General features: G+C 44.0%; 1 protein-coding gene across 8 annotated transcripts in view; it reads left to right on the forward strand.

Annotated features, from left to right (window-relative positions):
• Window positions 1–11,808: 11,808 nt before the first annotated feature.
• SLC36A1 (solute carrier family 36 member 1) overlaps window positions 11,809–25,851 on the forward strand; it is a 161,988-nt gene continuing 147,945 nt past the window's right edge. For 6 of the 8 annotated variants that reach the window (XM_068536249.1, XM_068536247.1, XM_068536243.1 and 3 more), the window contains exons 1-2: window positions 11,809–11,917; window positions 23,195–23,342. In XM_068536249.1, coding sequence (XP_068392350.1) covers window positions 23,200–23,342 — 143 coding nt within the window. In that variant the 5' untranslated portion in view covers window positions 11,809–11,917; window positions 23,195–23,199. Of the gene's footprint in view, window positions 11,918–11,961; window positions 12,167–23,194; window positions 23,343–25,851 lie in introns of those variants that run through there. The other 2 variants (XM_068536244.1, XM_068536245.1) reach the window with 2 other exon arrangements.

Raw genomic sequence — 25,851 nt, forward strand, 5'->3', positions numbered from 1 at the left:
CTAACAACATGTGGCTTCCCCGAGGTCACTGCTTCCTCTGCAGGCCTCTAAGAGAGAGCTGCTTTCCTCTCTCCTCCCTAAGACAGCTCCCTTGGAACACATGGCAGCAGTCCGCAGCACCTCTACTTGTTGCGGCATGCACAGCCCTCAGGACCACCCCCTCTTCCACTTAACACCCTCTTTCTCTCTTTCTCCCTTTCTTGCCCTCTCTCTCTCCCTCCACCATTTCCCTATGATCATTCTTAATGAGTTCAACCACATAAAGGAATCACCTGTACTCCAGCCTCTTACGTCCCTGACCACCTTTTCTTCCAGTTTGTCCTCCACACACCGACTCCCACCATCATACCCCAGACCTTGTCATTATCAAAACCTGCACCGCTTTTTAAAAAAAAGTTTTATTGAAGTATGGTTGATTTACAATGTTGTGTTCCTGCACCACTTTCAAAGTCTCTATTTCAAGCATCCCATTCTCTGGGTGCCTCGCCAACACCTACTGGTCCATCTCACATCCACTAATTTGCAGACCCTACTGGATCTTTGACCACGTCAGGGCCTCCAGTCCACCGATGCTGCTGAGACCCATCCACTGCTCTTCGCCCCCTCATAGCTTCATTCCCCTTTTTACCCAGTGACTGGTCAGTTGTGGAGTCTCCCTGCCATACACTCTCATCCCTCTTGTCCCTCTCCTTGTATTGTATCCACCTTCCAAAGCCACAACACTGACCGGATGCACCTTTGCCTCTACTTTGAGACTACACCCAAGTAGTTGAATGTGCCTAGAGAACAACAGCCGGATTTGCCAACCCGTCACATTTTAAATTTATGAAAACCTCAGGTGGGTCCTAGCACCGCAGGGAAAATCTACTCTTTGTCTTATTTATGCTGTTCTTCCACTCTTCAAGAGGGCTATTTCCTACCTCTTCTCTCTATTCAAACCTCCACTACTCTCCCCTTTTCACTGTCAGTGGATGGCATTGCTCTCATTTCATTGAGAAAACAGAAGCAATCAGAAGAGAACTTCCTTATCCTCCAGCCACTAAATCTACCCACTGACCTGTGTCTGAATCCATGTACTAGGCTTTTTCTCCCATGAAAGTGGCTGAGCCATGCTCATCCTGTCCTAAGTCCCTTTATCTTGAGCACTGGATCTCGTCCCCTTTCCTTCACCTACTCAAGAGCCTTCCTCCTGCAATGATCCTTCCCTCTCTCTTGCATCATCAGCCCTACCCTTTCTACTGCATCATTCCCATGAACATATAAACATACCATAGTACCTTTAATCTCTCATCTCCCTTTCATAGCAAAACTCCTTAAAAGAGTTGTCTCTATTCACTCTCTCCAATTTCTCATTTTCCATTCTCTTGAATCTACCTCAGCCGACTTTCATCCTTATTATTTCACTGAAACTGCTCTTGCCAATGGCAACGATGGTTCCTGTTGCCAAATCCAATGGCTAAAACATAGCCCTCTTCTCACTTGTCTTGACAGAAGTAGACATTTCAGTCCCCACCCCCCTTTTCTTTTGGCCGTGCCACGCATCATGTGGCATCTTAGTTCCCCGACCAGGGATCAGGGATCAAACCTACGCACCCTGCAGTGGAAGTGCAGAGTCTCAACCCCTGGACCACCAGGGAAGTCCTCAGTCCTTTTTACACACACTATTTTCACCGCTGTGGTGATAGACTCTAAGATTCCACCTCCTTTGGTATTTATGGTATTCATGCCCTTGTTTATCTCCTCCTCTTGAGTGTGGGTGGGACCTATGCTTGCTTCTAACCAATAGAATGTGGCAAAGATGATGTAATGTCACTTTCATGATTGCATTGTCATATAAGGTCTTGTTTTACTAGCAGACTCTAGAGACTTCAAAGTCTAGTTGGCTTTAAAGAAGTAAGTGGTCATGTTAGGAGGCCCATATGGTTAGGAGCTGAGGGCCAGCAAGAAGCTGACAGCCAGCAAGAAGCTGGGGCCCTCAGTCCTACAACAGCAAAGGAATTAGTTGTGCCAGAAACCTGAGCGAGCTTGGAGGAATATTATTTTCCAGTTGTGCCTCCAGATGAGACTATAGCTCAGCCAACATGTAGTTGCAGCCTGTGAGCCCCTATAAGCTTAGGACCCAGTTAAGCCATGCCTGAACTCCTGACCCACATAAACTGTGAGACAATAAATGTATGTCACTTTAAGCCATTAAGTTTATGGTAATTTATTACACAGCAATAGGAAATTAATATAACCACTCATCTTTTTTTATATGGTTGTTATGTTTTTTCCATAGTGGCATCTTGTATTGTATTTTTAAAAACTCAGACACAAGTTATTTGCATATTAAACAGGTACCATTCTGTACCTTCATATGGCAAATCGTGACCACGGAACCCTAGGGTCTAAGTGAGGGGTCAGAAGAGAACCCAAAGGTTCTCACACTTCTTACCAAGTGTGACCCTGACCAAACACCTTTGTCTCTCTGACGTTCAATTTCCCATATATAAAATGTATGGGAGATTTCCCTGGCCGTCCAGTGGTTAGGACTTTCACTGCTGTGGCCTGGGGTTCAATCCCTGGTCAGGGAACTAAGATCCTGCAAGCCAAGTGGTGTGGCTAAGGAAAAAAAAAAGGAAAAAAAAAATGAATGGGTTGCAGCAGACCATCTCAAAGAAACTCTAAAGTGTAATATATAATGATTCTGTGGCTGACTGAGGGCCTATCCAGTCTTCTTTGGAGGGAGGGGTGTTGCTCAAGCAGGGAAAAGAAGGACTCACAGAGGTGAAAGATTTGGGAGATGAATTTCTTCCGCTATTAATTTCATCGGTGAGAAACTGAAGCCCGGATGAAAGGGACTTGCTAGTACATGGCAGAGCTAGCCTCAGCCCTTTCCTTTGGGCTCCTACATCAGTGTTTTTTTGGCAACAGGAGGCACTTCTCTCTTCTAAGCTCTCCCAGGTCCTTTGTTACCGTTGTGAGGTAACCTCAAGGTCTGCCTGCCCTACAGGGGCTTAGTGGGTTTGCTCCAGATCTCTTGCTAGACGGCTTGGTCGCAATCCTGGGAATATTCCTCACCCAATGCTGCCTTTTCCTGCCTTATTTCAGGAGGACCTACCAGTTGGCGCTGTCTTATGCCGAGACTGAGATCAAGGAAGCTGTTGGCTGAGTAAGAGGTTAGGGGAGGATCTGTGGGTAAGCTGGAAGCTGTAAGTTGGTTTCAGGTAGATTGGAAGCTAGAGCTTTGGAGAAGCTGAGCTCAGTAAGCTCTCGGAGGCTTCTCGCCACACGCTCTTACTTTAAAAATTAATATTCACGGGGCTTCCCTGGTGGCGCAGCGGTTAAGAATCCGCCTGCCAATGCAGGGGACATGGGTTTGAGCCCTGGTCCGGGAAGATCCCACATGCCGCAGAGCAGCTAAGCACGTGCACCACAACTACTGAGCCTGCGCTCTAGAGCCCGCGAACCACAACTACTGAAGCCCACGTGCCTAGAGCCCGTGCTCCGCAACAAGAGAAGCCACCACAAGGAGAAGTCTGCGCACCGCAACAGAGTAGCCCCCGCTCACCACAACTAGAGAAAGCCCGTGCACAGCAACAAAGACCCAACGCAGCCCCCCCAAAAAAATAATAATATTCACATTTTAAAAAAGATGTCCATAGTTAAATCCTTAATTTTTTTAATCAAAGGATTTATAATTAAAGCTAGAGTCTCCTTATCTGACCCTTTCCATTCCTCTTTCTGAGGCTAGCCTTTTTTTTTAAATTGGTTTTTTGTTTTAGTTCTTCAGTTCTCCATCTCTTTGTATAATACACTTTAATGATATTTCTCAACTAATCAACATGATGTTAGATGAAAATTTATACCTGTCAATCTCCCCCACTCCTCCTCTCAATATAATTATTTCACTTTTAGTTCTTTTTTACTTATCTTTGTACTTTTAAAAATTATATAAGCATAAAGATAAACTTATAAATTATAAAGAGTATTTGTGTTAGCTTCCTATTGCTGCTTTAGCAAATTACCACATGTTTTGTGGATAAAACAAATTTGTTATCTTACCGTGCTGGAGGTCAGAAGTCCTAAAATCAAGATGTTGGCAGGGCTGTGTTTTTTTCTGGAGGCTATAGGGAGAATCCCCTTCCTTGCTTTTCCAGCTTCTAAAGGCCTCCTGCACTCCCTTGGCTTGTCGCTCCTTCTCCATTTCCAAAGCCAGTAGAGTAGCATCTTCTCTTCTCTGACCTTTCTGCTTCCCTCCTATTAAGAACCCTTGTGATTACATTAGGCCCGACTGGGATAATCCAGTATAATCTCCTCTTGTCAATATCTTTAACTTAATCACATCTGCAAAGTCTCTTTGGCCATCTAAGGTGACATATTCACAGGCTGTGGGGATTAGGACCTGGACAGCTTTGGGGGCCATTATTCTGCCTACTCCACCATACATCCCAGTTTCCCTGGAACAGTCCCACTATATGCCTGGTGTCCTGGTTTAACTATTAATACAGCTCCCATTGTAAAGCAATTATACTCCAATAAAGATGTTTAAAAAAATAGTAATACAGCCCCTTTTATTCTCAAAAGTGTCTCCAATTGAACAAAAAATTATAACACCCCACTTATCCAATGTTTCCCAATCTCTTTTATACCATAACACATGTGGAAAATGATAACATTTTATAGATCCTCAGGATAAAAGAACAAGCCTACTCATGACTAGAGGTAATTGTCTCAGAAGCTCTGGCCACGTTAGGACCCTGCTGGCTGCTCCAAGGGGCAAAAGTATCAACATCTCAGCACCCCTATAACCCACTTATGGTACCCCATTGGCCACTGCATACCATTGGAAAGTCTTCCTTACACTAAAGCAATATAATATGTTTTAAAGCCTGTTCTTCTGATATGCTCCTGTGTGAGCAGCATTTAATTCTAAGGAATGTACCCGGGTTCTCATACACATGCCCTGATGCTTCTGTCATTGCAATCCTGCCTGCAGGTTAGTTCAGGTTGTCAGACTGCTGGCATCTTTTCCCATATGCCCTCTGGTTCTGTGTCCCTGCAGAATTCCCCATCCCTCGTGCATTCTCCCAGGCATCAAGAGTGTTGGTGTTGGTGGCAGAGAGGTCCCACTAGATTCTCTGGATGGGCTTTTTAGACAGCTTGCAAAATTTTTCTCTGGGTCTTCAGAGTGCATACGTCTCTTAACTTTGTAACACATTTTTTTTTTTTTTTCTTTAAACATACTTCGTTTACCACAAAGACGTTAGTGGTAAAACATTTTATCATCATTACCTCCTTTCTAATCATCAAAAGTCACAAGAGCTTGGCTCAGAGGCACATTATAGTGTAGATACGGCACCAGCACTTTTCCTAGTATCTGAGCTGGTGTTTGTTCCCTTAGTGGGGTCCTTGCTTTAACGGCTGCTTTTCATTTCAACTGCGTTGCTAATTTACTGAACAGGATGCACCTTCCTTGGTCATCAGCATGTTACATAATGATGGTGTTTGGCTTTCTTTACAACTATTTCTAATTTCTATAGCCATTTCTAATTTCCATTCCCAAATTAAGAATTTTTAAGTGAACTTTTTGGCACTGTGCCACTTAATGAATTCTTGAATTATACTGTTATGGCCTATAGAATATTTTAAATTACACTAACAAAGAATGCTTATACTACAGATAATTACTCAATCCACCCACAGAAGTTCCATGTGAACAACGGCATTTCTCTCCGGTTTCTGACAAAAATGGGTGGGCACTTCTGTGTCCCAGCCAAAGTGTAGCACACTTTACAGTTCACTCTTTTGAACATCAGTCAGGCTATTATGAGATACCTCGTGAAAGTTTAAATTTGGGTAGGATTCTAAACACTCTAAATTCTGCATACGAGGTAGGACTTCATTAACATTTTTATACCACACCATCTTAAATACATGTAATGCAGCTATGTATACAGAGACCGTGTTGTGTACCCTGGGTGTTTTTGTTTTTTCTTTAACCAAATGTGCTCATTCTACGTGTGCTATTTTGTAACCTCCATGTATGTGGGGGCCAAGGGCTGGGAAGCCAGAACCAAGAGACACACGATGTGTGTGACTTTGGGTGCGTTGCCCCTCCTCTCTAGGCCTCAGTTTCTCCACTAAGGATGAGAGGTTGGACTCACTGACCCAAGAGGGGCTTTCCAGCTCTGATAATCTAGAGTTAAAGGAGGCTCCCTGGAAGAATCCCTCATTCTCTTGATGTCTTGGTATGTAAATAGAAGAAAAAGAGAACAAAGGGGAAGGAAAAGAAACAGCTACAAGAAGAAACGGGAAGAAGCAGATATGTGTTGATAAAAGAAGGGGAAAGGAAGGAAGCAGCAAGATGCCTAGACTCACAAAGTGTGAGTATGGACTTCATTTATTAAAAAATAGGTTTCAATTCACAATGTTTTTTAAGAACACTGGCTGTGGAGTTATACGGAGTTTGACCCTGGCTTTATCACTTATATTCTTGTGTGACTTTGGGCATAGTTTTCCTGTCTCCTTGCCTCAGTTTCATCTATTAAGTGGAATGAAAAATAACGACCTCATAGGATCTTACGGGGAAGTAAATGAGTTTGTAAAGCACATAGCACTCAGTGAATCAGAGATCTTACTATCATTGTCATCACTTTTCCTGGGGTCCCTCTGAGACAGCGGGGGCAGGAATTCTCCTTCCTTTAAGGTGTTTGTAGGTCGCCCTTCCCCTTCCCATCCTCATGAGGCCAAACAACTCCCAGTTCCTGAGTGCAGAACCCAGAGAGGTGAAGCAGGCATGTTCCCCCCATGCTAACCAGCTCTGTCCCTCCACTGGATGCGGACAGTGAGGGTAATGAGAATCACCTCTCTTGTGGGTATATTGATCAGTACAGTGCGCCAAGTGCTCTGAAACCCATCGGACCCTCTTCTGACTGAGAGATGAGGAGGCAGAGGCTCAGGGAGGTTAAGCCCCAAGAGGTCATGTCATGTGTCCAGGGGTATAGGAGGCTGGGAAGTTGTATCTCAACACTTTTGCCCCAGTACCCATAACCTGCAGAGGCATTTGCTCAGCTTCTCCAGGGAGGCTGGGCTCCTGCGTGTTCTCTGCCCTTTGATGGCATTCCCCACCTTCCTGCTTCACTAACTGTGGGCACTGCTGAGTGGTGGGTGCGGTGAGATGGTCAAGTATGTGGTCACTGGCATTCTGGCTTCAGCAATGATCAGCCGTGCGACTTTGAGTGTTTTAAATCTTTCTAAAGCCCTCTTTCCTCATCTGTAAAATGGGGATAATGCCTTATGCCTAGAATGAGAAGCTGAGACAGGGTTTTTTGAGGAAGTGATTTACTAAGGGAGTGTTCTCAGGAGAAGGGGTGTGAGGGAAGCAGAAGGGAAGAAAAAGGGAAAAGCTAAGTGAGGATGCAGTCTCAGCTGGAGACTAGCTTCAGCCTGATCCCACAGGGAGCTCTGGAGCACAAGTTGCATCATAAGCTGGTCCCACCTTAAAGTCAGGGGACTGACCTTTGGTTCCCATCCCCCTTAAGTAATTGGCTGTGGACTGCACTTCCCCCATCTGTCATAGAGTGTGAAGGAAATGGATCGGGGACCCAAGGGATCCTGAAAGAAGAGATGGAGAGAAAAAGGGGAAATAGAGCAGGACTCATATGACATGCACAATCAATAAACATATACCCTCTCCTTTTTATACAAAAGGCTGTATCACCATTCTCTTCATTTTTTCCCTTAGGAATATAACTGGAATTTGCTTCAAAATAATTTAGGGTGCAGGGGCATTAGGTGGGAATAGATAATCGGGGCGGTGGTGGTGGTGATGGTATTGGGTTGGGATACAGATAAATAACGTTGGCCAAGAACTCTCTCCAAACAGAGTTGGTTTCACTCCCAGCACCCAATCAAATCTGCTCTTTTGAACACCATCAATGGTCATTCTTTACTAAATACAATGGTCTGTTTTCAGTCCTCTTCTTATGTGAACAAGCAGTAGCATTTGACATAGGTAGTCTCTCCCCTCCTTGAAAAACTTTCTTCACTTGGCTTCCAGGACACCACCACTTCTGGTTTTCCTCCTAGCTCAGTGACCATGCCTTCGTGGTTCCTTTTGCTCATTCCTAGTCATCTTTCTATACTCTCCTAGACTTGATTTTTGGATTTCCTCTCATAGTTATTCGCACTCACTTCCCTGGTGATCTCATCTAGTCTCTTTGCTTAACGACCATAAATATGCTGACAACGGCCCGTTTTTTATCTCTAGGCTGGACCTCTCTCCTCTCCACAATCATCCCAATGCCTACCTGACCTCTTCCCTTGGATGTCTAACAGGCGCTTCACACACAACAGTCTCCCCTTGCTCCTCACCAAAACCTGCCCCTGCCATTGTCTTTCTGTTCTAGGAAAAGGCAACTCTATCTTTCCTGTTGCTCAGGCCAAAGTGTTTGGCTCCTCCCTCCCAGTCCATCAATGTGTCCAACCTACGATAAAATTATTTTCAGAAACTGACCGCCTTCACTGCTGTCACTCTTGTCAAGTCATCACAATCTTATCCTGGCTTACTACAACTGCCTCCCAACAGGTCTCGCTGTTTCTGCCCTTGCCTATATCAACCCAATAGACAAAGCATCCTTTTAAACCCAAATCAGATCATGGCACTCCTCTGCTGAAACTCCTCTAGTATCTTCCCATCTCACTCAGAATAAAAGCCAAAGCCCTTAAAGTGGCTCACAGAGCGCTATACAATTTTCACCCATTTGTTGTTGCTCTGACCTAATCTACTTCTCTTTCCCTAGCTCTCTTTGCTCCAGCCACAGTGACCTCCTTGTCATTCTTCAAACGGATGCGGCGCAGTCCCACCCCAGGGCCTTAGCATATGCTATTCCCTCTGCCCAGAATGCTCTTCCCGGTGTTCACATGGCCTGTTTCTTCACCTATTTCAGGTCTTTATTTACATTTCACCTTCTCAGAGAGACCTTTCTTGACTATTTAAAAAGGTTGCAATCCCTTCCCTCTGCCTCCAGACTCCCTCTTCCACTTTCCTGATTTATTTTTCTCCATAGCAGATACACCGCTGACATATGTATATTACTTAGTTATTCTTAGTTATTTCTGTTGCCTGACTCCTCCCACTAAAATATAAACTGCACAAGAGCAGGGGTTTTTGCCTATTTTGTTCACTGTTGTATTCCTAGAGCCTGGCACAATGATACTCAATAAATACTTATTGATAAAAAAAATGAACACATTTCCTCATCCTTATCTTCTTACTGTTCGATTTGATTCTTAATTTCTGTTACTATATTTTAAATTTCCAAATTTTAATTTTAATTTAATTTAAAATTAATTTTAAAATATAACATTTATAATTTTTATTTTTCTCAGAATATTCTCTTTTAAAGCATATTGTTTTTATTTCATGATTGCAACATCTTATCTCTCTGAGGTTTTTTAGGGCAGCGTTTCTCCAACATGACGGAACATCAGAATCACCTGGAGGGCTTATTGAAACAGATTGCTGGGCCCCGCCCCTGGAGTTTCTGATTCAGTAAGTGTGGAGTGGGACCCCAGAATCTGCATTTCCAGTAAGTTCCCAGGTGATGCAGATACTGCTGGTCCAGGGACCCCAGTTTGTGCTTTTATGTTTTGCATAGTTTCTTCCAAGGTGCTTTCATGTGTTTGTGCATTTGATTATTCTTCTTAGAGGCTTTTCTCAGATATCTGGTAATCTCTTTAAAATTTTAAAATTAACCTTTTCAATACAATAAAGTTCATGTATTTTAATTGTCCAGGTAATGGCTTTTGACCAGCGTTTAAGCCTATGTAGCCATCATCCCAATCAAGATGCAGCATTTTAGCACGGCCCCGGAAAGCTCTCACGTCTCTTTGCTGTCAGTCCCAACCCCACACATCCCAAGCAACCATTGATCAGTTTTCTGTCACTAGATTAGTTTTTGCTCATTCTATATATTTGTATTAATTGAATCATGTAGCATGTAGTCTTTTGTGTCTAGCTTCTTTCACTTAGCATAATGAGATTCATCCTTATCAGTAGTTCCTTCCTGCTATATATGCCACGATTTGTTTATCAATTCATCTACTGATGAATATTTGAGTTGTTACTAATTTAGCTTTATTAAGCTGCTTGCTGTGAACCTGTGAGTACAAGTCTTCGTATGGATCACAGCTAGGACTAGGGTGAGGCAAGCCGGGAAACCTAGTTCACAAAATTTAAGGAGGCCCTCACTCTTGTGTACCTGTAAGTGCCAACTTTGCACTTGCACAACCCTGAGAGGGAGCCCCTCCTTAAATTTTCCACCCAAGGCACCAGGCTCTGGGCCTGGTGTGGATATGCTTCTATTTTTCTTGGGTAAAGAGTGAAATTGCTTCATCATAGGATAGGTATGCGTTTAACTTCGTGAAAAACTGCCAATGAGTTTTCCAAAGTGGCTGCACCATTGTACACTCCCACCAGCAAGGGATGAGAGTCCCAGTTGCTCCACATCCTCACCAACACATGATTGTGGTGATGGTTTCACAGGTGAATATATATGTTGAAAGTTATCAAATTATACACTTTAATTATGTGCAGTTTATTGTATATAAATTAAACCACAATAAACTGTTAAAATAGTCAGTAAAAATTATATAATGCAGTAACATATTCTTATTAGAAATGTTAGGCAAGAACTTCCCTGGTGGCACAGTGGTTAAGAGTCTGCCTGCCAATGCAGGGGACATGGGTTCGATCCCTGGTCCAGGAAGAGCCCACAGGCCGCGGAGCAACTAAGCCCGTGTGCCACAACTACTGAGTCTGCGCTCTGGAGCCTGTGAGCCACAACTACTGAGCCCTCGTGCCACAACTACTGAAGCCTGCACGCCTAGAGCCCATGCTCTGCAACAAGAGAAGCCACCGCAAGGAGAAGCCCGCGCACCACAACGAGGAGTAGCCTCCCCCGCTTGCGGCAACTAGAGAAAGCCGGTGTGCAGCAATGCAGCCAAAAATAAATAAAGTTATATTAAGAAAAAAGTTAAAAAAAAAGATAATGAATATATTTGTCACCTTGAAAGTTTCCTTATGTCCCTTCATAATCACTTTCTCCTCTCCTGATCTCCTCAGCCGTTCCCAGGAAACCACTGATGTGTTTTCTGTCAGTGTAGATTATTTTAAAATTTCTAGAATATTATATAAACAGAATTTTTTTTTTCTGGCTTCTTTCACTCAGCATAATTAAGATGTATCCATTCTGTACCTGTTCCAATAGCTTTTTTTTTTTTTTTTTTTTTTTTTTTTTTTGCTGCATAATTTTTAAAAGTAAAACCTGCTAGGAGGAGGGGAGAGGAGCGTAGATAAGACATACACCCCCTGTTGCCATTAAAAAATGTTACTTACATTTTTAAAACATATTAAAAAGAGGGTGTTGATTTACCTCACCGCCCCATTTCCAGTCGCAACCACACGTTTGGGCAAACGTTTAAAAGTATGACGGACGTTTTGAAAAGATGCAGTATTTCTCGATTATTAAGCGCAACATATGCTCAGTGAGACGTGTTAACGTACGGCGAGGGTAAAACTGAGCCACCTTTCACAAGCCCACAGCTCAGGGGACCGCGCTCTCCGCCGGGCCTGGATCTTCGACGCCCGGCTCAGGCCCAGTTCCCGCGAGCACCGTCCTTCCCGCAGTGGCAGCTCCCGTCGCCAGGTGGTGCTGCGAAGCCGAGCCCCCGAGCCCGGCGAGAGGGGCGGGGCAGCCGCGCGCGGGAGCATGTGACCCGGGCCTCGGGTTTGGGAGCCTGGATCACGTGACGGCGCCCGGAAGCGGCTGCCTGGGCCGCGGAGGGTGGGGATGGCTAGGGCTCCAAGCTGAGGCAGGGAGTGGTGGGCTGCTGCGCTGAAGCTGGAGCCAGAGCCGGTGTCGGGACCCGAGCGGTGAGTCCGCACGCTGATGGCCTGGGGCTGGCGGCGGGTCGTCGCCTTCTGCTGGACCCACGTCGCCTTCCTCCGGGCTCAGCGGATGCTCCGGGTCAGGCACCGACCGGCTTGGGCTGCGGGTCCGAGTCTCCTCGGTTTCCCGGTCGCAGCTGCGGTGCGATGCGGGCACTCCTCCTGGATGAGGGGAGCTGGAGAATCCCTAGTCCTTCGCGTTGTCTCCCTTGACCTCCTCGACCTGTTTGACAGGTGTGGAAACTGAGGTCCCGAGACGGGAAGAATCACCGAAATGACCAGCTAGGGCTTCTGTTGCGCTTTCTAAAGGGGTCCGGACGTCGCTGGCAGGTTACCCGCCAGCTGCAGGAACCCTGCTTGGGACTTGCTAATAGCGGGTCTTTGGGTCATAGAATACCGAAACTACCCGTATTCTGCGAAATTATCTTCCGCAACCCCTTTCTAGAGCCGTGGGGAAATCGAGGTCCAAGAAGCGGTAGGGGTTGCCTAAGGTCATCCAGTGAGTTAGTCGCAGCCCTGCGACTAGAATCCAAGTCTACCTGAGCTCCAGTGGCTTTTTGCTTTTCACCACACTGCCTCCTGCAGAAAACTTGACAGGTGAAAAAGCACGCTTTTCCTGTCCCCTTTTCTTTCATTCCTCTCCATTTTTTAGCTCTGCATTCTCCGTCGCCGCCGGGATCGGCTTGGCTCTGGGTGTGGTTCCCTGATTCAGTGTTCACCGATTTTTCTGCAAACTCATCATTCTGTAGGTTTTGTTCCTAACCGTTCTGCAATTTTGTGTAAGTCATACCGAAATATGAAATAACAAGCAGAGTATACTCCTGGGAATGTAGGTGGCTCCCAGCTGAGGTTGTGGAGAGCCCTAACATTAACTTGAAGAATGTCAAGACCTTTGCTTTATTTTTAATATAGCTTGTTAGATTTGGGGAATGCTGGTCTTTCGGATGGATGTTTTGCAGTTATTTGAGGCTTGCCGAAAGAAGATAGCAGCGTGGTGTAATGGAAAGAACTGAGACTGGGGAATCAGGAGATTTTGTTCTAGTTCTGACACTTGCTTTGCAACCTTGGGTGACTCCCATCCTTGCTTGGGTTTAGGTTTCCCAGTCTGAACAGTGATGGGGTGGAATCCCTAAGGTCTCCTTCTGCTGTGACATTCTCTGCATCTCAGTCTGTTTGTTTTCTATTCAGAGAGATTTTTTTCTCCCGTGTATTAGTATTTCCCTTGCAAAAGGTTTAATTCAGTTGTCCAGGAAGCAGTTTCCCTACTTATTTCTAGGTTACCGTGAAATCCACCTCCTCTTTCTACCTATCTCTGTATTATATCTAAGCTAAATGCTGATAGCTGAAAATGGTTTTGACTTTTATTATTTTAAATATGATCAAGGCCCTCTTTGATTCTTGTTGAGAGCCTAGTCTACAGTAATTAATGTGACTGTATGTTTAGAGTGTGTTTTTTTAAAAGATGTTCTTGAAGTCAAGAGGACACAAAAGACTTGACCCTTCGCTCTGGGTTTGAGACTTTGGGGTGGAGGTCTTATGCAACAGAGCCTGCTCTGATGATCTTATTAAGTCTCTCTCCTTTTGTTTTCTGATTGTGCCATTTATAATTGTCTACTCTTGAGTCCTTGTTTTTCCCTTTAAAGCATGTATCTGTTCATTTGGCCTCATCCCTGTGGCAGCTTGAAGTGCTCAGAGCTTTGTCTATTTTAAAGGCAGTGTAAGGAGGCGGATTCCATTTCTCTTGTAATGTTCCAGAGACCACAACTGGGACCGGTGGATGGAAGTGCCATAAAGGAAGTGGTTTTTGGGTGAGCCTAAGAACTTTAAAAGAATTAGCCTTCTAGCATGTTGCAACACAGAGCATGGCAGTCCCTGTCTCTGGAGGTCATTGTCACTGGGCAATTACTTTTGGGAATGTTGTAGATTAGGTCATTGTGTTGGGTAGAGGGTCAGACTAGATAAAATTTTAAGTTTTCTTCTAACTCAGAAGTTCTTTGAAATTCTAGGACTGGACTTGTTAGCATGTGGGATGTGAGGTAGAGTAGATGGAACTGAGGTCCACTTTTGTGAATGCTTTATTTTTCCCCTTTGCTCAGGTAACAATTCTCATGTTAAATATTCCAGTTTTTCTTTCTTTTTATACCTCCTCTCTTCCCCAGTGAGTGTCTCAGTTCTTTAAGTTCTTGATACCTCTTCCAGGGTCAGATGCTGAAGGGTCAGATGCTGACGAGTCATTGCTGTTAATGGTATATTCCTTCTTTCCATCCTGACCTGAAGTGAGATCCTAGTGCTGGGCTGAGTGAGTGGACTTTGGTTTCTACTTTTGCTGACTGGTCCTCATACTTTCTTCCAGAGGTGTGTGACTACCCACTGAGTCCAAGGCTAGCTTTCTCGACTTTGGTTTCTACTTTTGCTGACTGGTCCTCACACTTTCTTCCAGAGGTGTGTGACTACCCACTGAGTCCTAGGCTAGCTTTCTCGACTTTGGTTTCTACTTTTGCTGACTGGTCCTCATACTTTCTTCCAGAGGTGTGTGACTACCCACTGAGTCCAAGGCTAGCTTTCTCGACTTTGGTTTCTACTTTTGCTGACTGGTCCTCACACTTTCTTCCAGAGGTGTGTGACTACCCACTGAGTCCTAGGCTAGCTTTCTCCACTTTGGTTTCTACTTTTGCTGACAGGTCCTCATACTTTCTTCCAGAGGTGTGTACTACCCACTGAGTCCTAGGCTAGGTTTCTCTTTTTCCCATAGAGGAAGCTCACATTGTCTTAACCCAGATCTTGGCGGAATCTTGTACCTCCTTCCTTTGGCCAGGCCTTACTGGGTCTGAGCACACAAAGCTAATCTCTATTTAATGAGTGTGGGGTCCAGTGGATAGGATATTCTGCATATGCCAAAAGAGAAACCTCCTGATGCTGTATTTGGTGCTGTCTCTTCTTTTTCCTCCCATACATTTCTCTTGGAATCCTTGACACCCAGGGCCAGTTCTCAATGACCCTCTCTAGTAGGAAAGACTCCTCTGTGCTTCCCTTTTCCAGGAAGTTCAGGAATCTGTCTACATGGGTTACTGGGATGCTCTTGGCACATAGATCACTGTTTCCAAGATGGAGACCTGGCTCAGCTCTCCAGAGTGATGGAATGGAGGAAGTCCTGCAGCGCTTTATTTGTGTAGTGACTCCCTGACTTGAACTTCTGACTTCTGTCCTTGAACTTCTCTCTAGTAATAACACAGTTGCTGCCATTAATGAGGGTCCATTATGTACCAGGCAACATAATTAACATCTTTTCCGTCTACCTTCATAACAATATTGTGATGTAAGCATTCTTAATGACATTTTTCAGATGAGGAAATTGAGACAAAGGGAGTTCAGGGTCACACAACTAGGCTCTGAACTCATGCACTTTTTATTATTCAGGATTCCCCCTGTAGACCTAATCCTGCCCCAGTTTTGTTCCCAGGGAGATTTTAGGGAGAGTAGATGGTCTGTTAGAAAGCACACTGGACTAGGAATCTGGTATGCTGGATTCTAATCCCAAACTGTTAACCAGCTGGGGCCTTGGTTTTCTCACCTATAAATGGGAAACTGGAGCTTGGTCACCTGTCAGTCATGCCTGGTCCTAACATTTAGAGATTTTTATAATTGTGGGTAAAAAGTGAGTGTGTTTGCTCTTTCAGCTGCTTCCGTGCAGAGCCTGCTGATATCAGCAGCTGTTTTGCGGCTGTCCTTGCACCAGACCCTCTCAGGCAGGAGTCTCAAGTTAGGGAATGTACTTTTTTGGTAGATCAGATGGCATCCTATCTGATGTCCTCTAAAATAAATCATGCGGATGTCAGAAATTTTCACTTCCCTCTCTGTAGACCACATATAGGAACACAGTCTGTGTCCTTGTTCATGTTTTTGGAATTCCAGCAACAGAGAAGAGAACGTATATCTAGAGAATTCGCTGTTTCTCTGGGTTCCAGAGAATGTAATTGTTTCAGAATAATAGGTAGCACTTTTAGTTTGCGTACATCACCAATCCATGAACTTTGGTAGGAGGCGAGGCCTGCGGTATACCTATCATAAGATCATATATATGTGTTGTTTTTCATAGTGCTTTATATAAATCTGCCTGTAATCGGGATCATCTAAGAAGCTTGTTAAAATTAAAATGCTCAGGCTGAATCAGATTGGGCCCAGAAATCTGTTCTGTTTTTTTTTTAGCAGTTTTATTGAGATATAATTCACATAGCATACTATTCAACCATTTAAAGTGTACAATAGCTTTTCCACTGAACTCACAAAGTTGTGCAACCGTCAACACAATCAATTTTAGAACATTTCATCACCCAAAAGAAACTCTGAACCCTTTAGCTGTCACCCCCTAATCCCTCCCAACTCCCTACCGCAAACTCCAGGCAACTACTAATCTACTTTTTGTCTATAGGTTTCCCTATTCTGGACTTTCATATGAATGAAATCATACACTATATGATCCTCTGTGACTGACTTCTTTCCCTTAGAATAATGTCTTCAAGGTTCATTCGTGCTGTAGCATCTATCAGTATTTCATTTCTTTTTATTGCTGAATAATATTCCATTGTATGAATATTCCACATTTCATTTATCCATTTATCAGGGTTTTTTTCCCCCATTTTTTGGCTACTAGGAATAAAGCTGCTATGAACATTTGTGTGTATGTTTTGCTATGGACATACATTTTCATTTTGGTATGTACCTAGGAGTGGAATCATTGCTGTATCTTATGGTAACTATGTTTAGCCTTTTGAGGAACTGCCAGACTGTTTTCCAAGGTGATTGCACCATTTTACATTCCCACCAGCAGTGTAAGAGGGAACCCTCTACAATTTGTCTACATCCTTGCGGATAATTATTATTATCTGTCTTTGAGTCTAGCCATCCTGGTGGGTGTGAAGTGGTATCTCATTGTGATATTTGTTTCTCATTTACCTGATGGCTAAGGATATTGAGTATTTTTGCAGATGATTATTGGCTTTTTTCACATCTTCAGTGAAATATTATTCAGATCCTTTGCCCATTTTTTAATTGGGTTTTCATTTTATTATTGAAGTGTAATATATTTGCAGAAAATTTTTCCCATTCTATGGGTTGTTTTTCACTTTCTTGGTGGTATCCTTTGAGGCATATACATTTTAAAGTTTGATTAGGTCTAGTTTACCTATTTTTTCTTGTGCTTCTGCTGTCGTATATAAGAAACTCTGCTTAATCCATGGTCACAAAAGTTTATACCTATATTTTCTTTTTTTAAATTAATGAATTAATTAATTAATTTTTTTGTCTGTGTTGGGTCTTCGTTTCTATGCGAGGGCTTTCTCTAGTTGTGGCAAGTGGGGGCCACTCTTCATCGCGGTGCGCGGGCTTTTCACTGTCACGGCCTCTCTTGTTGCGGGGCACAGGCTCAAGACGCGCAGGCTCAGTAGTTGTGGCTCACGGGCCTAGTTGCTCCGCGGCATGTGGGATCTTCCCAGACCAGGACTCGAACCTGTGTCCCCTGCATTGGCAGGTAGATTCTCAACCACTGCGCCACCAGGGAAGCCCTATACCTATGTTTTCTAATGAGAGTTTTTATAGTTTTAGCCCCTACATGTAGGTCTTTGACCTATTTTGAGTTAATTTTTATATATGGTGTGAAGTAGAGTTACAACTTCATTCTTTTGCACGTGGATATCCAGTTGTCCCAGTGTCAATTGTTGAAAAGACTATTTTTTCCTCCATTGAATTGTCTTGGCACCCTTGTCAAAAATCAATTGACCGTAGGTATGAGAGTTTATTTCTGGACTCTAAATTCTATTCTGTTGATCTATCTGTCTGTCCTTATGCCAATACTGTATTGTCTTGGTGTCACTGTAGCTTTGTGTAGCAGTTGGGAAGTCCTCCAACTTTGTTCTTTTTCTCCAAAATTGTTTTGGCTAATTTGAGCCTCTTGAATTTCCATATGAATTTTAGAATTGGCTTGTTAATTTCTGCAAAAAGGCAGCTGGGATTTTGATAGGGATTCAATTGAATCTGTAGATCAATTTAGGGAATATTGCCATCTTAACAGTATTAAGTCTTCTAATTCATGAATATTGGGATGTTTTTCATTTATTTAGGTCTTCTTTAATTTCTTTCAACAATGTTTTAGAGTTTTCATGTACAAGTCTTACACCTACTTGGCTAAATTTCTTCCTAAATATTTGATTCTTTTTGATGCTATTGTAAATAGAACTGTTTTCTCAATTTTGTTTTCAAATTGTTCATTGAAAGTACAAAGAAATACAACTGATTTTTGTATATTGATCTTATATCCTGCAACTTTGCTGAACTTATTAGTTCTAATGGTTTTTAGAGGATAATTTTTTATGTGTTTACAAGTCACCCTTAGAAGTATTGTTTAAATTTTAGTAATGAAGCTAACACTTTAGTACTGCCTCTCCCTCCCTCCTCTCGTTTCCTCTCCCCGACCTTCCCGTGTGCCCTGAAAGAGACCTACAAACTCGTACAGATGGATTCTCCTTCCCTTATTGGAATTCATCTTGTTTATTTTACTGAATTTGGAATAGAATTTAATCACTAAGTCTTAAATAGCTATCTTGAGAACATTTTAGTATTTTCAAAAGTAAGTTCAAAAATGAGTTTAGTATTTTCAAAAGTATGAGTCTGATAGGTGGGGGAAAGATGCTCTTACAGTTTTTATTATCAGTGGTCTTTGTTGGAAATTAAAGAAATGTAAAATAAAATAAATACAAGGAGCCACCCATTCATCAGAAATGGCAAAAATAAAAATGATGAAATCCAGGAATTCCCCAGCAGTCCAGTGGTTAAGACTCAGTGCTTTCACTGCTGGGGCCCAGGTTCAATCCGTGGTCGGGGAACTAAGATCCCACAGCCTGCGTGCACAGTGTGGCCAAAAAAAAAAAAAAAAAAAAAGATAAAATCCAAAGTTGGCAGGGTTATGCAAAGATAGGCATGTCCATATATTGCTAGTGACACTGTATGTTAGTTCAGTCATTTGTATGGTGATAACCACTAGTTCTACTCCAAGGATATGACTTGAAAACTAAAAACTATTTGTAGGAATTTTTTTAGCTATGATGTAAGATAGTCCAAAAAAAAAAAAAAAAGCTCAAAAGCCAACAGTTGGGAGCTAGTGAATCAAATTATTTTATTAATATAATGACGGACCATTATATTACAACTAAAGATCATCAGTGTGTGTACTGTGTAGATTCAAGGAAGAGTAGATATAAAATAAGTGGAAAAAAACCTTAAAATAATGAGAATATTGATTAATTAAAAATAGTTTATATGAGGAAAAAGAAGAAAGTTTATCAAGGTTATACAAATAGTTGATATTTCAATGCAATTTTGGTTGAATGTACACTTGGAAAAAACAATATATACATATATATATCTGCCAGCAAACATGCAGACTTTTCTTATGTAGTACACTTTTTTTTTTGACTGTGCCACGTGGCATGTGGGATCTCAGTTTCTTGACCAGGGATCGAACCCGCACCCCCTACGCTGGAAGTGCGGAGTCTTAACCACTGGACTGCCAGGGAAGTCCCTTAGTACACTCTTTTGAGTCTAAATATCTTATGGAGATTTTTACTTTGTGTTGATGGGCCACACATATTGTATAAACTCTGTTCATTGTCCTCAAGAACCTGATGGAAGAGCTGGTCTTGAACTCTTAAATATTACATCCATCATTTGGACAGTTAACAGGGTCTAATAAAATCTCCCACAGGGCAGGAAATGGCAATTATAGCACTAGACGGTAGAAACCAGGTTTCATCACAGAGAGCCCAGGGCAAGGTGGCCATGGAGGCTTGCACTCAGTGGGGACAGCTAGAGAGAAGAGGAGGAGGCCTTGGTTGCCAGAAAGAGCCCTAGAAGGCACTCCAGGGAGTGACCGCACCCACCCTCTACAGTGCTTCAATTCCTGCTTAGCAGCTCTGAGAGGGGGCTTCTGCTTGGATCTTTCCAGGGATAAGGAACTATCTCCTAGAGCGATCCATTTGGACAACTCCCTTTTTTAAAAAAATAAATTTATTTATTTATTTTTGGCTGCATTGGGTCTTTGTTGCTGCGCACGGGCTTTTCTCTAGTTGCTGTGAGCAGGGGCTACTCTTCGTTGCGGTACGCGGGCTTCTCATTGTGGTGGCTTCTCTTGTTGCAGAGCATGGGCTCTAGGCGCACGGGCTTCAGTAGTTGTGGCATGCGGGCTCAGTAGTTGTGGCTTGTGGGCTCTAGAGCGCAGGCTCAGTAGTTGTGGTGCACGGGCTTCGTTGCTCCGCGGCATGTGGGATCTTCCTGGACCAGGGCTCGAACCCACGTCTCCTGCACTGGCAGGTGGATTCTTAACCACTGTGATACCAGGGAAGCCCTGGACAACTCCTTTTGATAGTTGTCTTCCTTATGTCTAGCCAACGACCTGCCTCCCTTTACTTTCCACCTACTGATCCGTTTCTGAGTAATCTTTGAGGCTCCACAGAACAAATCTGATCCCTAGGACAGATTTTAAAGACAGTTTTTTTACCTCCCGAGTTGCCAGTTCTCCAGGTTGAAACTTCTCAGGGCTTCCAACCGGTCTTCATTTAGCTGGTTTTCTTCCCCCTCATGACCTTGGTGCTGACCCCTGGCTATACCGCAGTTTATCATTATCCCCTTTATAGTGTGCTGCCTGGAACAGAATACAAGGTATGGCAGAAAAGAACAGTCTGTCATCTCCCTGGGGTTATCTCTTGTTGTAGTGCAACCAAGAATTGCATTAGTTGAATTGGTGTCTATTATGATATCATTGATTTCTGCTGAGCTTATCAACAACTAAAACCCATAAGTAGCATTTTTTTTTCCTTTTTCAACATGCACACAGTTGCCAAGCCACATCTTCCACATCCTGCAGTTGTTCATTGGACTTTTGATCTATAGATTTCAGCTTCTTTCTGAGCAGTTTTCTTAGTGATAATCTGCTGTGGGTCACAACATAAAGAGCCCTCTTTACAGTGTTTGGAATAAATTGAGCGTCTGTACCAAGTAAGCAAGAGTGGTTTTTGGTTGATGAGGAGGGATTGGGGAACTTGTCAGTGCCTGTTTTCTGTCCCTCTCCCTCAGTAATATGCAGGGTTCACCTGGAAGGCTGTGTTCCTCAGACGCTTTCGGTATATTGGAAGAGACTAGAAATTAGCTGCTGTTTGCATAAAGAATTGCATTAATTGATTCCTGGAATATTAGAGCAATAGTTTAGTACACCATACATCCCACCCCCGCCTTTTTGAGCATGTGGAGCTAAGACCCGAGACAAATAAGGAGAATTGCTCCAGGCTACTGAGCAAACTGGTGTTAGAGGCAGCTTTAGCACCCAGGCCTTCTGACAGTCATAGAAATTAATTTAATTGCTTTTGCCTGAATAGCAGCTTTCAACTGTTCATATTGAGATACTAAATAGATTTTTTGTTTCCTGGCCCTCTTATGAATTTCATTGCCCCAGAGCTTAGATGACTTCCTTGAATTCCCCCACCATGTGAGTAAATGATGCAGACTTAGATATCTAGCAGAGTTGGCTCTGGTGGTGAAGTGAGGCAGGGACTTCCTGAGTCTCTGGGACTTCCAAGCCCTTCACTGGCTTTCTGTCAAGCACTTTCCTCGCGAGATTACGTGGGGTCCTTCCTCCATTATAGTTGGTGGGAGAAAATGAGATCACCCTTGGATCACTCAGGTGCTAGGTGGGGTCAGTTTCCAAAGAGTCCCTTGGGACTGGACCTCTGGGAGCACTTGACACAGAGCTGTCTATTCTCTGGCAGCTAGTGATGGATGTTGGGCGGGACGGCGTGTTGTGATGGCCATCAGAGGTCCTGTCTCTTCACCAGGCATCTGAGGTAGCACATCAGACTCAGGATGGGCATCCAGCCACGTGCTGGGGGAGAGCCCCTTATAGGCAGCTGGTTGTGCCAGTCTGCCAAGTGTCAGAAGGATTTTTATTTGTAATTTTTAATGTTCATGGACCTTTTTCTTCCTTACTTGATTGCGGATTCTTGGAGGAAGTTGACTCTCTTTCATTATGATACTCCATCACTGCAACTGGCAGTGTATTCATTAGGTGTTTCCAGATTTAGGCAGGGCGTCAGGATGTATGTTTACGGCTTGGTGCTACCTGGGTGTAGCAGAGCAGGTCCCTTCATCTTTTGGGGGAACGATTCTTCATATGTGAAATGAGTAGTTTGGAGTGACCTCCGAAGGCTCTTTTAGCAACCATCTCTAGGATTCTGGGAGCCTACACAGCTCTCAAAATGTATCCTCATAGTGTATCTTAGCGAAGTCCTTGTATTTCTCTTTTCTGGTGTATAATTATTAAAAAACTCCACTCATGGGACACCACCCTCACCATCCTTCCTCAGCACACAATAGGAAGGGTTTCTTCTTTCACCAGCTTTTGAAAAATTGGCAAAAGGGAGAAGGGTTGCGACGGGGAGATGTTGCCACAAGGGCCAGTGGTGAGCCCCTCTCATGCTCCTGGTCTTCCTCTGCGCTGCTTTCAGCTGCCATTTCAAAGTATGCAGGCTGGTTGCAAGAAAGGAGTCCTAGGATGAGGGAATGAGCATCACTGATGATGTCCAAAGAGTATAGGACATACCAGAAGTCATGGCAGAGAGAAAGAGAAGGTCATCTGTGGCTCTGGGACCTGGTGGCGAGTTTGAGCAGAATTAGATGATCTAGAAGGGATTTCTGGAATGCAGAAGGCTCTTTCTGGACCAAATGCAGAGGAAAAATAGAATACAGCTAGGAATATTTAGGTTCCCATCCTCTGAGAGCTTGCTCTTGGGGAAGATGGATGTAGATACAATATCAGTATTGTTCAGGGTCCAAGAAATTAGCTCAAAGGAAGGGGTCGTTAATCCCAGGCTAAGGAACGGGAAAGGCTGCCTAGAAGTGCCTGTCTGCATCTTCCCCCATCCCTCCCAAGCCGTGCCTCACCTTTGCTCTGTCCAGGTGTGCTGGCAAATTTAGAAACTTGTGAGTGTGGCATCGACTAGATAGGTTGCGAGGGAGAAGCCAAGAGAGCTCAGCCCGCCCATGTGTACTTTGTACCTTTTTCATTTCTCTTGGTATCAGGCAACCTCATTGTACTTAATCCATAGTGCAGCTGTCACTGAACTACTGTGGCAATGGCTGCTTCTGCCCCAGAGCCGACCCCAGGCTTGGAGCTAAAGACCCCAGCCACTGGTGGTCTTAGCACTGCCCCTGTCCCCCCAGTTACCATGTCCACGCAGAGACTTCGGAACGAGGACTACCGTGACTACAGCTCCACCGACGTGAGCCCGGAGGAGAGTCCGTCCGAAGGCCTGAACAACTTCTCTTCCTCGGGATCCTACCAGCGGTTCGGGGAAAGCAACGGCACAACGTAAGTAGCTGTTCTGTCTACCCTCCTGGGTGGGATTCGTATTCCTAAATTCTGTATTAGTAACGTAATCTCCATTAGAGTTATTTTTGCTCCCCTATTTTATCAATTCCCTACTTTACAGATGAAAGTAAGAGGTAAAGAGATTGAGTGAATAATGGTGCTGAGATCTGCGCTCCTTGTCTGCCACTCTCTAGTCTATTTCTTATTCTTTGTTCATTTCACCTGTGTGGTCCCAGAAGGCTGGTGCCGAGTAAGAGCCTGAACATCAGAAAAACTTCTAGAGAGAACATTCTCTTAATTTAGAACCATGAGTCGTCTGTGCTAGAACCTTAAATGCCTCCAAGTCCAGTTGGAAGCCTCCTTTGCAAAGTCTCCCCCAGACTTCTGTCCCCATCACCAATCAACTGGGACATTTGGCGGAAGAAGTAGGAAGAGGGAGGAATAACTTCTCCTGCCCTTAAAAGATTCAAGGGGCTGTTAAAGATGATCTGCTTTGCATGCCCTTAGGAGGGCTTAAGTCTTCCCCTGGAAACTGAATTCCAAGTCTCATCTGGGTGAGTTTGGCCCTCTATGGGCCTCAGTTTTTCCAAATGTAAGATAAAATTGGACCCCCACCGTGAAGCTATACTGACTCACCCTTCAAATGAAAAGATTCAGAGGAGGGTTTTCTACTCCATTGAGTTGTCTGGCTCAGTTCTGAAAGTCAGCAGAGCCCCGACATTTTCTCTGGACCCCAGCATTCCATCTTTTGCAGCCCTTCTGTTTATTCCTCAGGCTCTGTCATCACCCGCTCTATGTTCCCTTGTGGGTTGGGTGTGACTTACTGAGGGATCCATTATGTCCTTGACTCACACTATCCCACTGTGACTGCCCAAGGAGACCATGGAAGCTTCTCTTGGAGTTCATTACTGGTGAAGCTCTGCCTGGCTGCAATCTCTCCCAGTGCAGGGCATTTTCCCTAGTGAACTCAGAACTAGAGGAGATGGTCGGCCCACATTATAAGCCCCTCTCCACCTCTAGCTGGTTTTCTGCTCATAAAGATTCAGTCTCCATAACTTCTTTCTCCTGTGGCATGCTATTGTAGATTCCCCCATTTGCTTGCAGTGTTAGCTGATGGAAAAGATTGCTTAGACCACAACTGGCAGCAGTGAGGCCTGTCTTTCCTCTTTTTTCCCTAACCTTACCTACCTAATTGGCTTCCCCCAGGTGGAAGGAGTGTCAGATGCAGCCAATGACATTTGATAGCTTCCCTTCAGAAGTCACTCTTGTTACTGTGAAGTACTTCTTCCAAGCTTCTCTCTCTCTAGTTTCCTTTCCAGTTTTTGCTCCTTGTTCTTAGGCATCAGCTTGTCTATGCAGTGCTTGCCGTATGGGGTCTAGATTTTCATTTTTATTTTTTTCTTTTCTTTTTTTTGTCATTATGTTTTCTGGCCGTGAGGCTTGCGGGATCTTAGTTCCCCAGCTAGGGATTGAATCCGGGCTCTGGCAGTGAAAGCGCGGAGTCCTAACCACTGGACCGCCAGGGAATTCCCTAGATTTTCATTTTTAAAGGGACTTCTCTGAAGTTCAAAACCAACCAGCTAGTAACATCAGGGTGGTAGCTCATAGGTTTTTTTTTGTTTGTTTGGTTATTTATTTATTTATTTATTTATTTTTATGGCTGTGTTGGGTCTTTGTTTCTGTGCGAGGGCTTTCTCCAGTTGCGGCAAGTGGGGGCCACTCTTCATCGCGGTGTGCGGGCCCCTCACTATCGCAGCCTCTCTTGTTGCGGAGCACAGGCTCCAGACGCGCAGGCTCAGTAGTTGTGGCTCACGGGCCTAGTTGCTCCGCGGCATGTGGGATCTTCCCAGACCAGGGCTTGAACCCGTGTCCCCTGCATTGGCAGGCAGATTCTCAACCACTGTGCCACCATGGAAGCCCAGCTCATAGGTTTTGTATGTATTGAAGATAATGCGTGGTTGTCAGCTATTCTGAATATCTCTCTTTTTTGTTCACATTGGATTATAACTACTGGTCAACTGCAAATTATCTCCCCTTGTTTGCTGGAAATTGACCAATTGGAAGGTACTTCCCTTGTCCTTGCTTTGGGACATTTTCCAGGGTGTACTTTTTCTGAGGGCCCATCCTGCCCTGACATTGTAATACAAGGTAGGTGACCAGGAAAGCCCATCTGTAAGTGATGGCAGGTATCACAATCCCATCATAAGTGGTGCAGGGAAAAGTACTCCCTTGGGACTTGGAGGGTTGGTTGAGTACTTTCCTGGGGCCTGGATCCACACAAGCCTGGCATGTTATGTGTAGAAACATGCCAGGTATGATTAAGTATAAGCTGATTTGGGACCTAGTTAGCTCAATAGGTGAGAAGTGTTAGGGACAAGTTTTTGAGCTGGGTTCCTGTTTACTGGGACTTGCCCCACCACGTTATCTAGTTTGCCCAGGAACAAAGTATATGGAAAAAGTGCATGGAACAAAGTACAAGAAGCAAAGTATATGTACTTTGTTACATGTA

Source organism: Eschrichtius robustus, chromosome 2, assembly GCF_028021215.1.
Source record: "Eschrichtius robustus isolate mEscRob2 chromosome 2, mEscRob2.pri, whole genome shotgun sequence".
Taxonomy (NCBI): domain Eukaryota; kingdom Metazoa; phylum Chordata; class Mammalia; order Artiodactyla; family Eschrichtiidae; genus Eschrichtius; species Eschrichtius robustus.